This window comes from Musa acuminata, chromosome BXJ2-3, assembly GCF_036884655.1.
Source record: "Musa acuminata AAA Group cultivar baxijiao chromosome BXJ2-3, Cavendish_Baxijiao_AAA, whole genome shotgun sequence".
Classification (NCBI taxonomy): domain Eukaryota; kingdom Viridiplantae; phylum Streptophyta; class Magnoliopsida; order Zingiberales; family Musaceae; genus Musa; species Musa acuminata.
This window is the reverse complement of record NC_088340.1, coordinates 39,342,468-39,357,475: the sequence shown is the minus strand read 5'-3', so window position 1 is coordinate 39,357,475 and position 15,008 is coordinate 39,342,468. Positions and strand designations below refer to the sequence as shown.

The following is a 15,008-nucleotide window of genomic DNA, read 5'->3' as shown; positions in this document are numbered from 1 at the left end:
AGTTCTTTAAATTTATAGGGCAAGGATATATATCATCCAACTCTTTTAATATCTACTAATATATAAAAAAAAATCTTTTAGTCAACTTTTTTAATCTTTCCTCGTACATAAATATTTTCTAATATTATCTCCATATATATGTATGGGTTAATTATCTCCCCTTTACTCGTACCGATAAGTGGCGTGACTAATTTTGTATATACCATAAGCTTGACTCTCATTATCACTCAAGTTTTTTTTTCTTCTTTTTTTTAATATTTTAATATTTAGATTTAAAAAAATTACTCATTTTTTTATCTACGAACTTATATTATATTAGAAATCCATTAATGATGAGTGAGTCAAATTAATACATATTGAATAAGACACCAATTCAATTCTAAGAAGTGGACATCATCATCTTTAATGATCATTAAGTGACTCATAATTTGTCCTATAGCAAAAAAACATCAAGTAGTAGCATCAATTTGTATTCTTGTTGAAATTGTTTGTTTTCTTTTGCCATCGATTTGCTATGTAAACACAAGCTAAAGCTTTGTATCGAAGAGTGCATCCTTTGGCGATCTCTCTCTTAGTCCGAGATTTTTGTCCTACGATGTAAAATAAATGATGCGACTTTATTCTCGCAAGTAGAGAGTTTAATGTTTTCTTTAGACAAAATATGTGAATAAACAAATCAATTTAGGATCTAAAGACAAATAGGTGCATGATTTCTTTCCTTTGCAATAAAAATATTTTCATACTCATGATTTTTATTAGGATTCAAACTTGAACTCATTGGCATTATTTGTTTTTCTTTTCCTCCCTAAAATAACAAAGAAACATTAAGGGTTTCGGAATTCTAAATGAATAATTTTGTATTGTTATCTCATATCCACTTTTCGTGTTAAAAAAATATAATTTTATATGTATATATATATATATATATATATATATATATATATATATATATATAACGAGAGATAAAGAAGAATTAATCACGATCCGATGGGAATAAATTGAGTTGATAATCTCAATTCAATGGGATAATTAATCTATTAACACATGTTGAGGTTGAACCATTAACTTAAAATATTTAAACCTGATTTGATAACAATACGCCAATCAAATCCTTATAAAGAGGGTAACATAAGAATAATCACTTACACATTGAAAGTCAACTATCCTTGTCAAAAAGTTTGACTCATCAAGATGAACACCTGCAAAGATTATATAGTTGCACCTAAAAATCAATTAATTTGATTAGAAAAATAACATTTTGGAGCCTGCTAAATGATGATATGCTATGATGAAGTTGTGAAAGAGTCAATTCTATTTTGTTTGGAGGTCAACTAAGTAGATTGAAAGGTTCTGTGATAGACTGTGTCTTCTTTATCATGCTCGTCTGATTGAATGCGATCGAAGTCACATATGATAGTTCTTATTTTTCTTTGTTGGATTTATGATCCTTTTTTTATTCTTATCGTCGGTTTTTGTATGTTTATGTGTAGAGTTTTTTTTTTTCCATCGAGTTAGATAAAATGATGACTCGTTAATTATGAATCAAGTATTCTTAATAAATTAACCAATTTAAAAAATTAATCATTTAAGCAAAATATCATAAATATATCGTCGACACTATTGATTTAATTTCACATCGAAAATATGATACTTGAATTTATCTATACGAGACTAAATAGTACACTATTATTGATTTGGGCATATATATTTTATGTTACATGTGTCGATTACCTCATCAAGTCATGACAAATGATATTAAAAGCGACATAAGTCGATAGAGTAGAAAAAAAGATAACTATTTATGAATGAGATTTGAGGAACACGACGATACGGAGCCACTATCATATCGAGTTTTGTTTGAATTGATTTTGAAGGATAAATGATTTTTGAGGCTTAGACATTATCATAGATCTATTAAACTAATAGATCACTTATCTAATCAAACTCATGACAACATATTTCTACAACAAAAAAAGTATTGGTTTTGAAGTTTAGCATAGGAGTCAAATAATGTCAAAACAATAGCCCTTTGCTTGAAATTTGCAAGAAGGTCATCTCTAAGGGTTAGATTTAACATAAAAACTATAAAATATATGTGAGGCTTAAATTTTCAATCAAAATTACATGAATTTTATCGCTCACTAAATTATGATCGAATGATTTTTTTTATTGAAAATATTTTTTTAGATAGAGTTTGTATTGGTCGATGTATGTATCAAATTTTACGAGTGAATCGAGCTATTTTTCTTTATAAAATATATATGCGCATCAAATCCTTTACGATTTGTATTGGTCGATGTACGTATAGAATTTTACGAGTGAATCGAGTTATTTTTTTATAAAATATATATATGCGCATCAAATCCTTTATATTTAGTAGGTTTTTAATAGTGAGGTAGGGCTAAGGATCCAAATTTTTCTCTAATTCTAATCCAACTTTTGTGCATTTAAGAGTGCAATCAATTGAGGAGACGTCCCCAAGTATTTTTTGGCTGTAGACGTTCAAGCTTGGATAGGATCGAATCAAATCAAAAGATTCAGATGCTTCAAGTTCATGGCACATCTAAGATTCTGTAGATTATAAATTGCACGTATTAGTAGGCAAAAAACATCCATGTAGTGCATTGGAGAAGATCTCTCTTGATGGTGGGACGTATGGATGGAGATGTTGCAAGTATCATCATCAACACGATTACCTTTGAGCTTCAGAGTTCGATCCTAAAGAGATTCAATATGTTTCCACTCCTATCGTAAAGGTGAGACATTAGTATTTTATCTCAATTCAAGTTTATTCCTATGTTCTCGCAACATCTAATCCACAACCAATAATTAGATCTCATTGGATATATATATATATATATATATATATATATATATATATATATATATATATATATTATTCGTGATGGAAATCCAACATTGAGCAAAGTTCATTGCAATTGCATGATGAGATCCAATACATTATATAGTAAGGTAGAGAAGAAGAGTCAAACCACATCTCTTCTAGTATAGTATAGTATAGTATAGTGTATAGGAGGAGATGGTGATAAGATTCAATATGTTATAGATGGTGAAGATTCAATTCAATTTAAATAAGGAAAAAATCATAATTATTATTCCTACAAACGATATGTATATATAGATATATATATATATATATATATATATATATATATATATATATATATATCTATATATACATATACATATACAATATTCCAAATTCAATTTAATTTAAACAAAAATAAAAGAGTTATCATTCCTCTAAATGTTGTATCTAAAGGAGGAGGAGAGAAACAGAGCATATCCGAAGGAGGTTTACGTGAGGTCAGACAAGGAAGAGCATGGCGTCCGAAGCTGACGCCGTGACGCAAGCCGGCTGCCACCGACGGAGAAGATGATCCGAGGGCTCAACCGCGAGCGTCGCCACCCCGTCGAACTCCTCCGAGTAGCAGAGCACCGACTCGAGCGACCGCAGCGACTCGGCCAGTTCCGCCACCTCCGCCCTGAGCACGGCGTTCTCGGACTCCAGCCACTGGTGGCCCTGCGCCAGCCTCTCCACCCGCTCCAGTATCTGCCCGTTCTCCAACTTCAGCCGAGTCTCGTCGCTCATCAGCTCCAGCAGGTGCTGCTGCTTCCTCGTCCGCGACCGCCTCGCCGACTCCCGGTTGGACAGCTTCCTCTTCTGCGTCCTCTCGTTCACCGCGAGCAAACTCTGGCGGCTCCGTGCGGCTGACATCCTATCCTACCCCTTACTACGAAAGCTTCGTCGAGGGATTCAGTGGAAAGAGAGAGAGACAAGGAGACGGCTGCCTTGGATCACAAACTTAGCTCACGAGAAGACATAAAACCAGTAGAGGAACACGACGGAGAAGGATTGGAGGAAGCAGATTCGGAGAAGATGAGGGGCGATGCTCATAAAGATCACAGAAATTGCCGTCCCAAAAGATGGGATTTGCTTCCCCGATGAGACAGCAATCAAGAAGGCGAAGTAGTCCCAAAAGATGTGCTACAGAACAGAGACGGCGAAGTATCGAAGGGAATGCGAATGGGAGAGAGGATGGAGAAGGCTTTATTTATAGAGGAGGAGAAATGAGATTTTCTTTTAAGGATTAAATAATTATTCTTTTTGTTTTGTTTTGTGTTTTTGGGTATTATATTGGAAGAGGAAGGAATCTTGGCAATCGATGGGGATTGAAGAAGATAAGGAGGGTTGGTGGATTCTACTACAGAGCACGTTTTGGGTAGCTTTGAATTAGATTATTTATAGCGTATTTTTGGATAGTAAAATACGTAAAAATAATAGTTAGGAAAATGATTGGCTTACAATAATAATGAATTATAATATTTCAACCACTTGAAATGGTCTATCTTTTTTTTTTTTTGTCATAATTGCGCTTTGTGTGTAAATACAATACTTGATATCTAAATTCCAAGAAAAAACTAAATACCTTAAGAAAAATACTTGTATTGAGAATTGAGATTAAAATCACAGTAATCCTTGTTCGGTGCACGATCAGATATTGTTCCTATCTCTTCCACATTCAACAGAGACTTGATATGTTGGATGGCTATCTTGCTCCCTCCACTTCATAATATTCATTGTCATGATCTAAAACAATTAAACTCAATTTGGCAATCTGAGTGTCACATCATATATAGTTTGTGACGATAAGAACACAGGAGTATGATTTGGTCTCCTTGGTCAACTAAGTTCATCTAGGTCATGATAAGAACGAGAAAAGGGATCGGTGAAGACTTGAATGGCAGGAAAAAGTAGATAGAGAAAGGGAATAGTTAGTGAAGCCCGAATCAATTAGGTCGTGTTTTATATAATCAATGGTTTAAACATGTGATTCATGTTTCAGATCAGAGAGAGAGGAAACATATAATATTAGTATGCCGAGAATCGTTTTTGAGAACATGCTGTAGTTGGTGATGGTGAAGCCTCTTCAGATTAAGAGTAGTATGTTATTATTTGCAACTGATCCTAAAAAATGTGAGAAGGAAACGGTAAGAAAGATGCGTCTGTGGGTATGCTAGTCTTGCACGCAAAGCATGCATGCAGGAAACTGGTGCTGTGTTCTACGCATCTGGTCGATCCGTGGACGGGAGAACAGGATAAGACCGGGGAAGAAGTTTCGATAGAGGAACGGTCGGACCAGGAGGACATGCACGTGGATTCGGCCGCCGTGGCTGACAGCTCCTTGTGATCGATAATTCCGGGTGCGTCCAGAACCTTCTCACGGAACAACGATACGGCCCCTGATTCAAGAGAACAAAAGGGATCGGTGGTCAACCAACAACTTGGGACGAAGCAGTTTCGAGGAAGAGACAGAGAGAGAGAGCGTGTGTGTGTGTGTGTGTAATAGTAAAATATGGGTTTAAATGACCAAAAAATAAAAACAATATAAGTGAAGCGAATGGGAGAAAAAAAGGAACAATAAAGGACTAATGTTATTTTAAAAAATAAAAAATAAAAAAGTATCACGACTTTAAAAGACATTCCTTATTTCCATCATGCTTCTCAAATGAACAAGAAAAAATTAAAGTAAAAGAAATTCAAAGATTTAACTAACTAGCCACGCATAAAAAGCATTGAACATTTACCTAAGCATTACCAAAGGAAACAAGCATAACCTAAACCGATAACCACCACCAGGGAAAGGTTGGATTAGGTCAGAGCAGTCACAAATAAGAATTAGTAAACGTTGACTAATAGCCAAACAGAGCATTTCTCTGAAATCAGCCTACCGTTTGCGGGTGTGCCGTCCGCTCTTCTTCCTTTTGCTCTTTTCATCAGAATCACTATCCGAAGCTGATTCAGACTCGGAAGAATCAGAGGACGAGCTGTACCTTCTATGTTTCCTTTTCTTAAGCTTCTTTTTTCGTCGCCTCCTTTCCTCCGAATCAGATGAACTGTAACTATAGCTAGACTCGCTCTCTGTTTCAAACACAGAAGAAGCCTCACTACTGTCCTCCTCCGAATCAGTACCAGATCTGTGCTTTCTCTTGCTCTTTGTGCTACTCTTCTTCCCTGCCTCTTTCTTGTTGTGTCTTTCATCCCTTACTTCCTTCACAATGTCAGGGTCATCCGATTCATATGACACCGAGGGGGTCATCTTCAACTTGGGGTTTTTGAGCTGCTGAGTTCTTGAGGGCCGTGAGATGTAGACACGTTCATTCTTGCATTCATAAGTCCAATGGCCAACCTGATAACACTTTTGACATTGGGACGTGCCACCAGAAGAGGAAACACAAGACTTGAGATCCTTCCTCTCACCCAATCTGACAGCTTTCTCTGTACTCATCAAGTACATTTGGCGCTTTGCTTCCTTCCTCTCTTGCCATCGGCTTGGTCCTTCTTCCTTCTGACCATAAGCATTCACATTTCGAGCTGCAGCGGCGGCGGCCCGCTCAGCTTGAGCTCGACTAAGACCTTTTGCAGCTGATAGCGCTGCTGCTTTTATACGATCAGCTGCAACCTGAGCTTTCTCTTCCTTTTTACTTGACATATTTAGCAGTGTTATAACTAGAAAATCTGGAACTCCAGATGTCCTGCAAGAAATGAAGACCTAAACGGATTAAAAAGTCAACCCCATAACAACCTGGATATAACTATAGAGAACCCCAAAAGCTAATATTTGGGAGAAAAAGATGTCCAAACTTTGTCAATTTCAAACACGACGATCTAATTATTAAGAAGCCATGGTTGGTTCTAGTTAATAGGATCACACCAAAGTTGCAACATGATTAACCTTCATTGTCCCTTTCTCTGAATCAATCCGAGAACAAATTCCAAAGTAGTAAGAATATGAAGGCACCATTGTGAGTGAGACCCAAAAGACTACCACTCTGCTCCTGTCCAAGTCTCAGAGGCCAGATCTTCACAACAACAAATCATTATGAAGCAAACAAGTATGGATCAATTCCCGAAAGAAAAATGTGCAAGTGATGAATTGGGAGGTACAACAAGCATGACAGGATCGAAGTGCAAAATTTCTTTCGAAGACCAGGATTCTTAGTAGAAAATTTCAAAGCCCGTCAACTCCTCCCCTAGCCCAGATCTTTCAGATGAATTGTCAAGAAGCTAAAAGATCTATCAATTCCACAAAGAAGGTGATCAAATGATGGATGGGGCGGTAAGACAGGATCTAACTGCATGTAAGACAAAGAGTGCAGGACAAAACGATTCGTGGTAACCCCATTTAATCGCCCAGATCTTACATACATATGATCAAGAAACAAAGGGATCAATGAATTCACAAAAATGGTTACGAAGTACCTATGACACAAAAGGGGTTAGTTGAACCCTATTCTCGATATTAAGGAATTGAAAACCATGATCTTTCAGATTTATCGTCAATAAAGAAAAAATAAAAAGTATCAATCAACAACGCACAGAAACCGGATGGATGGAGCTACGATAAGAACGAATAACATGTAAGGCGACAAAGTGCAAGCACAAAACCCTATTGAAAACCAAGATGCTGTGAATTCATCTTGTCGTCCAAACCCTTATGATCGATTGTCAAGAAGCAAAAACATCGATCGAGTTCACAAAGAAACCAGAGCTACCAATGACACGAAAAAAGCCACGAGAAAGCAATTAAAACCCATTGATCCCTGACCAGATCTTTCTAATCAACCGTCAAGAACCAAGAAAAAACGAAAAAGGATCAACCGAAGTAGCTGTGAGGCGCAAAGGGCCACAGGAAACCTATTCTAGACCAGAAATGAGGTCGAAATCCATCGACTCCTGACCCCAAATTGTCAGCCAGATCAATTGTCCTCAAGAACAAGACAAAAGACCAACCAATTTCACAAAGCGAAACCAAATGATAAGATCGACATACCTGCACGACGACAAGGGAAAGATGAAACCCTAGAGAACCCGCGCCTCCGGAAGCGGAGGGCTCTTTGAAAACGACGAAGGCACGTCTTAATGATAAGGTGGGAACACCCGGCCAAAACCAAATCCGATTCGGAGAAGGCCCGGCTTAAAACTGAACCGCGATGTTATAGAAAGAAACTTGAACCGGAATGAATCAGCTCGATGACTTATGTACTTGACTATATTAATATCATGATTTTTATACTTTAAAAATTTATATTAATTTTTTTATAATAAAAAAATAATTTTATTTATCCTAATGTCGTTAATTATATTAAGAGAAAACACGATATGTGATATCAAATTACGATAAAAAATGACGAACAAAAAGATAATTTTAATATATTTTTTTAAAATATTAAAATTATCTTTTTATTTATCACTGTCGTATTAATTCAATACATGATATTACGTGTTGTGTTTTTCATCGATACAACTGATGATGTTAGGACAAATAAAATTATTTATTTTATTTTTAAAACTATTAAGATTATAATATATATTTTTTTAATACAGATATTATAATACTAATAAGGTCTAAACATAAAAGGTAATATATAATTAATTCTATATAGAGGATGATATAATATATATATATATATATATATATCTATATATGAAAAGAATTAATAAAAAAATTAATATTGTTGAACAAAATCCTTCGAGCTTCCTAAAATCTCAATCCATGTTTACGTGATAATTTATTTTATTCTTTAAATGCCCCTTTCATTTGCGCGAAAGGATTCGAGGGAATAGTGCTGGCAGTCAAGTAAATATGAACAAAGCCATGGCCTATTATATTCTCACGTTTTCCCCACTACAGTGGCCAGCCTTTAAACGATGAAAATGGTCGCGCGAGGATGGAGTCACCACGGTTCATTATTCTTGTTATGGAGCCAGACACGTCGATGTGGACACGTGTCGTTAATCCATTGGCAAAGGTGTCCTCCAGAACTAGTACAATTGGTGAGCCGGCGAGTGGCGTAAGGGTACCGCGAGGTCACCCTACTCCGTATTTTTCTCTATATATCTGTCACTCTTCTCTCGCCTCGATCGAAGGGGAGAAGCCCGATAGACAGGAGAATCTCGAGATGGCGATCCGGAGGAGGCCTCCTCTCGCCGCCGCGCTCGCTGCGGCGCTCGCCGTCGTCTCGATCGTCTCCGCCGATGTCTACTTCGAGGAGCGATTCGGAGGTATGCGCCCCTACCCTGGTTCCACTCGAGATTCGTGGTTTGTTCTGCTTATTTGCGCTCGATCTCAGCCCGCATGGCTATCTCCTATGCGATTTCCATTGTTTGATTTGATCTCTCTTTCTCTGTTCCTGATCTGTGATGGTTTCGATCCGCTGGCGACAATGCTCATGTTTCTTTTTGGATCTTTCGCTTCGTGCATGCTCTGATGTTTGACTTGGTTTTTTCCTGTGGTTGATTGATGCTAGATGAGGCGTACCCGTATTGTGATGGAGATAATGTAGTCGTGAGGCCGCAGATTATTGATGTTTTATTTTAGCTAGATTTTGATACAGCTATGTATGTTTATCGCTTTTATAAATGGCATGGATTGTAGAGCTTCTTCTGCAAATGTTTATTTTGCTCATGGGTTTTGCATAAAGGTCATTGTGATGGGTTTTTCGAATCGTGTCTTGTAATAGAAATTAATATGATCTGTTTTGGGATCAAGGATTTGGAATAATAATACAATTGTCGTATACAAAATATGATTATACAACAATTATGAATGGATGAAATGATGAATATTTTTAATAACCGTCTCCTGGTAATAATGATTATCTACAATTTTCTATCTGCTTGATCGATTTGTTTCGATAAATTTCCTACTTAAATCGAAGATGGATGGGAGAATCGGTGGGTCAAATCTGACTGGAAGAAGGATGAGAACACGGCTGGAGACTGGAACTACACCTCTGGCAAATGGACTGGCGATCCAGAGGATAAAGGTATCCCTCTTTAGATAATAAAGATCATTGCTCCGTAAAAAGTAAATCTTAGCTCTGAAAAAGTTGTTTACCTTTATTATTGCTATGAGTTATTGTTTACATAAATACATTGACTGCAGGTATCCAAACTGCTGAAGACTATAGATTCTATGCCATTTCGGCAGAGTTCCCCGAGTTCAGCAACAAGGACAAGACATTAGTTTTGCAATTCTCAGTTAAACATGAGCAGAAACTTGACTGTGGAGGTGGTTATATTAAGCTGCTTAGTGGTGAAGTTGATCAGAAGAAATTTGGTGGAGATACTCCTTACAGGTGCTTATTATCTATTTTTGTGTTAACATGTGTAGGCATGGATAATGCATCAGTAATCTAACTTGTAATTCTGTATTTGGAGATTGCAGTATTATGTTTGGCCCAGATATCTGTGGGTATACAACTAAGAAGGTTCATGCCATCTTCTCACGGGATGAAAAGAACCACTTAATCAAGAAGGATGTTCCATGTGAGACTGATCAGCTCACTCATGTTTACACTTTCATTGTTCGCTCGGATGCTACATACAGCATCCTTGTTGATAACAAGGAGAAGCAAACAGGTAGCTTATATAGTGATTGGGATATCCTTCCTCCAAAGCAAATCAAGGATCCTGATGCCAAGAAGGTAAAAATGATATATGTGTGGTCTATTATGAACCTACATGGAGTGTCAATTAGAGTTGTTTGATTTGTTTGTGTTATGTCACAGCCAGAAGATTGGGATGACAAGGAGTACATCCCTGATCCTGACGACAAGAAACCAGAGGTAATCTAACTTTATTGCAATTTATCTGTCTTCTTATTAAATGGTTGCGGTAAAGGAGCTGACCTAGTGCCAGAGTTTATAGTTCTCGAAATGCCATTGTGGCTTGGTTTGTTTTCCACTCATTGTATGATGGAGCTGTTCAATAACTTTTCTCTATGTGGTTCATCTACTTGGAAAGTGTTGCAAAATGAACAAACTACTTTATCTATTGTTTTTATGGTCTTTTAGAAAATGACACCTCTGTCATAATAAAAACTCCAGACTTTATTTAAGTTCTTTTTATGTTTTTGAGCCCTCATGCGTGCATTACTCTTCCTAACTACCCATCATCTGATATTTTTCAAGTGATAATAGAAATTGAAACAAAAATGCTTTGCTGCTTGCAATCTTTTCCTGTCATGAACTACTATCTTTCATCAATTTTAGCATGGTAAATGTACTAAACAAACTCAACCTTATTGGTGAAGGGGTATGATGACATTCCTAAGGAGATTCCTGATCCTGATGCAAAAAAGGTACATGATTGTAATTTCAGGAAGTCTACTCTTGTATAATATATCCTTGCTGTCTTTTGCCACTGCATAACTGTTCTGCGTTTTGCAGCCAGAAGATTGGGATGAAGAAGAAGATGGTGAATGGACAGCTCCAACCATTCCAAACCCCGAGTACAAGGGACCCTGGAAGCAAAAGGTGTAGGGTGCTTACATTTTCTTAACAGAATCAGCACTAGAGCATGAGTAAAGAATCTAATTACTTATTTTGTTTTCTTTATAGAAAATTAAGAATCCTGACTACAAGGGGAAGTGGAAGGCACCAATGATTGATAATCCAGGTATCATTTTATTTTACTTTCTGAATTTGTATATTCTCTTTTTTTCATGTAGTTGAAACTTAACCTTCACTCTTATTGCAGATTTCAAGGATGACCCGTTCATCTACGCTTTCTCCAACTTGAGATACGTAGGCATCGAGTTATGGCAGGTACAATCACTCTTCAAGTCACATGGGTCAAGTCCTTATTTGGTGTTTTTGATTTCTAACTTGTTTTACTGCACTCGTAAGGTCAAATCTGGGACTCTGTTTGACAACATATTGGTCTGTGATGACCCTGAGTATGCAAAGAAATTTGCTGAAGAAACATGGGGCAAGAATAAAGATGTAGGTATTTCAAATTTTCCTCTTTTTTTTGAGATCATGTAGGATTTTGAAATTCTAAATTCATTTGGTTTATCTCTTGCAGGCTGAGAAGGCAGCATTTGATGAGGCTGAGAAAAGCAAGCAAGAAGAGGTATGCTGGAAATTGCTTCACCTTAGAATCTGTGTTTTCTATTCTTATTTCAGGATCATATGGTTTGTCTTATTAACATTCATTTCCTAATCTTTTTTTAATATTATATTATATGAACCAATAAGTACCTATGCTTTGTGAATTACTGCTTGTTTAACCAATTGACAACAAAAATGACCTTTTACAGTTTGATTGCATGGGTTGTTGACATAGGGGCCTTCAATGTGTTTTGATATTGTTAAGAAGAAATATTTGACTGTAATCAATTCTTTGATGCTTTTTGCCTACTAGCTAATCATTTCTTGGATGTTTTTTGCCTCCTACTTTCTCATTTAGTTTTGGTTACTGGAACCATAACATTCCAGTTTAGTCCCATATCGGAAATGAACAAAAATTAAGATTGACCTATGAGATCTTATCAATGTATTATATTGAGTTTCATAGTTTATAAGATTCTGATGAATGTATTATTATTAACTTCTAGTACATTTTAAGTCATGTTCATGTGACAGAGGTCTCGATGGGCCCATCAGGCCGAGTCATGACAGAATGTAGTAACCTAATGTCGGATTTCTGTTGATGGATATCTTTGCTTTTCTATCATATGCATATTTGATAGTGTTTACTATTTGATCAAAGATCCAGGGAAAATATAAGGGTCGCATTTCATCTGCTGTTTAACTCTTATTATCTGCTCAGAAGCTCTCTTGTTGTTTAGCTACTTTCTAAAACGAATTACTTGCTTCTCTTATGACAGGAAGCCAAAGATGAAGATTCAGATTTAGATGTAAGCCCCTGACTGATGTTTCTGTAACTCTTAGATCTTTGCCTACCCTTCAATCTCTCATTTTGGCTCAAATTATTCTATTACAGGGCGAAGACGAGGAAGATGCAGAAGATGATACTGATTCAAAGTCTGATTCAGACGCAGAAGAAGAAAAGGAGACTACTCACGTACTGTTTTCTTCACTCCGCCTCCCTGTTCATTCGCAATTGTAACTGACACATCACACATTTTAAATTAATTTGTTCTTCTGATGGTTTCAGGACGAGCTTTAGATGGAGTCGTCGGAGTCTGCCGCAATTATTCACCCGTGCATCAGTTTACTGGAAATTCGATTGGCTAGTCAGTGAAACTTTAGTTTCTTAGAGTTCTCACTCTTAGAGAGAGACAACATAGAGCATGGTTGCTCTTTTTGTGTGTCGCACAACTCGAAATCTTAGTTGCTTTGAGTCTATCTTTGAGTTCAAGTGAATGAATCATGTTCTTTTGTTTATCTTCTAATGTTTGTGATCTCACGCAAGGAGCGATGCAGTTTGGTCTTTCAATTCGGTACCGATGATCATGCAGATGTGCGAGTAAGATTCCTAGTTGGTCTAAACCGGCCTAAAACCACCTTGAACTGATTCGAACCGACTCGATTTCGGTTCGGTCTTGGTGGGCTGTCAGCCGTGCCGGCACGTAGTCGCTGGGCCACTCAGACTGAATAATCCTGTGTTTTTAAATGCCAAGTAAACTAATGGACATGTAAACATTATTAAATATAGTTTGAAGACAAACTTAAATAAATATAGTTCACTAAATTTTAAGTAATGATATAAAATCTCAAAACAATTAAATTAAAATCATGAACATCATTAAATATGGTATACCGATTTTTAAATCTTGATACAGATTTTCAAAAATATAAATAGTAATACAAAGAATATAGAAACATAATAAATAAATAAAATTATGAAATATTAAGTAACTAAAGTATAGATCATTCCTCTTTTGTTATCCTCCGCATGTTTCTTGTCTGTTAAAGCTTAGTAATCGTTGATGAACTAATGGGCCGTGGTTGATGAGTTAGCACGGCTTGATCCACGAAGCGATGTCGGGAGTCTTAAGTCGCCTGTGGATGCCGGAGTCGGTCGAGCTTGTCAATCGGTGTGTTAGCGTCGCAATATTGACGTCTCTTCGTCGGGATGCTGATTGGCACGTCGGGAGGAAGGACGCCTCCATCGATCGGGATGGCCTAGCCTTGCGTTGTTGTTTTCCTGCACAAAAGGCCCCGTCGGGTTGTTACCAACTATGACCCCTCGACAAGTAAGTCCGTGTGGGGTTCTTCTGCCTCCTTTTTGTCCTCCTATGACCGGATGCCGGCCAAGGGCATTTATATTACTGTACGAGGGTCGGTTGTACGTGGGTTTGGCGTGACGACCGATCCTTGAGGGATGAGATGGTACCTTTGTGCGGCTGCCATCCCGGGACGTGCGGAACGACATCATGCGGCACCGTCCTGGGCTTATCAGGACGGGACATACCGAGTGGTATCTTGATACGATTGTTGGCTCGACTCATGGGGGTGCTTCTCTTGCTGACTTGGCTATGGCATGGCATGGCATCGATTGTGACGTGGCTTGGGCCCGAAGTATACCTTATCAGTAATAACTGTTGTATATGTTAGCAATGTCATTGTAGATACACTATCTCTAATAAATGGATTATGTTTACCTTTCGAGGTGTCTAACTTTTAATTAAATATCTAACATGATATAAGAAAATTATATTTAAAAATTAGCTAAATCTTTTTAGCATCTTAAACTCTATACTTAAAAAAATTATATTGAAATCTTTATAGTTATGAAAATAAAACAACTAGGTCTATTTATTCTAACGTCATCAATTTCAACGTTTTAGCTAGTGATGGTGGTAGATGATATTGGTGGTGACGAACGATGGTGTCATTAAAGGCCACAAGTGATTGTTTGTTATGGATGAGCTGCATCTGCATCGATGTCGATTTAGTTACCGAGCGACCATTTTGTTACTCATTTACATCAGCGTCGATGTAGATGCAAAGTAGCACGTGCTTGGCAACTACATGAACATCGATGAAGATGCAAAGCGACGTCGCTTGACAATTACGTCGATGTTGACATAGATGCAAAGCGACAAAATGATTGCTCATTATAATGACGTCGACGTAGTTGCTAAGTGATATCGCTTTATATCTATATAGACAAAGATATAGAGTGATGTTGCTCGACAATTTTATCGATGTCGATGCAATGAGTGACTCTT

The 15,008-nt window shown here is 37.1% G+C and overlaps 3 protein-coding genes across 5 annotated transcripts; 1 reads left to right on the top strand and 2 right to left on the bottom strand.

Annotated features, from left to right (window-relative positions):
* Window positions 1–3,328: 3,328 nt before the first annotated feature.
* On the bottom strand, window positions 3,329–3,739 carry LOC135607606 (ocs element-binding factor 1-like). Its single transcript, XM_065099558.1, has one exon. The coding sequence runs from the start codon at window positions 3,737–3,739 to the stop codon at window positions 3,329–3,331; it is 411 nt and encodes a 136-aa protein (XP_064955630.1).
* A 1,062-nt stretch (window positions 3,740–4,801) lies between these two features.
* LOC135608172 (uncharacterized) lies at window positions 4,802–7,989 on the bottom strand. 3 transcript variants are annotated; one of them, XM_065100738.1, is made up of 3 exons: window positions 7,857–7,989; window positions 5,755–6,558; window positions 4,802–5,265 (listed from the first exon to the last, which is right to left on the bottom strand). In XM_065100738.1, the coding sequence occupies exons 2-3, from the start codon at window positions 6,513–6,515 to the stop codon at window positions 5,244–5,246; spliced, it is 783 nt and encodes a 260-aa protein (XP_064956810.1). In that variant the 5' UTR covers window positions 6,516–6,558; window positions 7,857–7,989; the 3' UTR covers window positions 4,802–5,243. The 3 variants fall into 3 exon arrangements, with proteins under 3 accessions (XP_064956810.1, XP_064956811.1, XP_064956812.1); XM_065100739.1 differs by lacking the exon at window positions 7,857–7,989 and adding an exon at window positions 6,759–7,795; XM_065100740.1 differs by lacking the exon at window positions 4,802–5,265 and having other exon boundaries at window positions 5,642–6,558.
* A 937-nt stretch (window positions 7,990–8,926) lies between these two features.
* Window positions 8,927–13,218, top strand: LOC135608171 (calreticulin-like). Its single transcript, XM_065100737.1, has 14 exons — window positions 8,927–9,088; window positions 9,745–9,852; window positions 9,972–10,164; window positions 10,254–10,512; window positions 10,597–10,653; window positions 11,121–11,168; window positions 11,257–11,343; window positions 11,428–11,485; window positions 11,567–11,634; window positions 11,716–11,811; window positions 11,894–11,941; window positions 12,699–12,728; window positions 12,815–12,895; window positions 12,989–13,218. The coding sequence occupies exons 1-14, from the start codon at window positions 8,986–8,988 to the stop codon at window positions 12,998–13,000; spliced, it is 1,248 nt and encodes a 415-aa protein (XP_064956809.1). The 5' UTR covers window positions 8,927–8,985; the 3' UTR covers window positions 13,001–13,218.
* The last annotated feature ends 1,790 nt before the right edge of the window (window positions 13,219–15,008 follow it).

Coding starts and splice junctions, on each gene's coding strand:
- LOC135608171 (XM_065100737.1), top strand. CDS start 8,986: ATGGCGATCCGGAGGAGGCCTCCTCTCGCCGCCGCGCTCGCTGCGGCG. Junction 10,165..10,253: donor GGTGGAGATACTCCTTACAG/GTGCTTATTATC, acceptor TGGAGATTGCAG/TATTATGTTTGGCCCAGATA. Junction 11,486..11,566: donor ACCAATGATTGATAATCCAG/GTATCATTTTAT, acceptor CTCTTATTGCAG/ATTTCAAGGATGACCCGTTC.
- LOC135607606 (XM_065099558.1), bottom strand. CDS start 3,739: ATGTCAGCCGCACGGAGCCGCCAGAGTTTGCTCGCGGTGAACGAGAGG.
- LOC135608172 (XM_065100738.1), bottom strand. CDS start 6,515: ATGTCAAGTAAAAAGGAAGAGAAAGCTCAGGTTGCAGCTGATCGTATA. Junction 5,266..5,754: donor GGACGGCACACCCGCAAACG/GTAGGCTGATTT, acceptor CTCTTGAATCAG/GGGCCGTATCGTTGTTCCGT.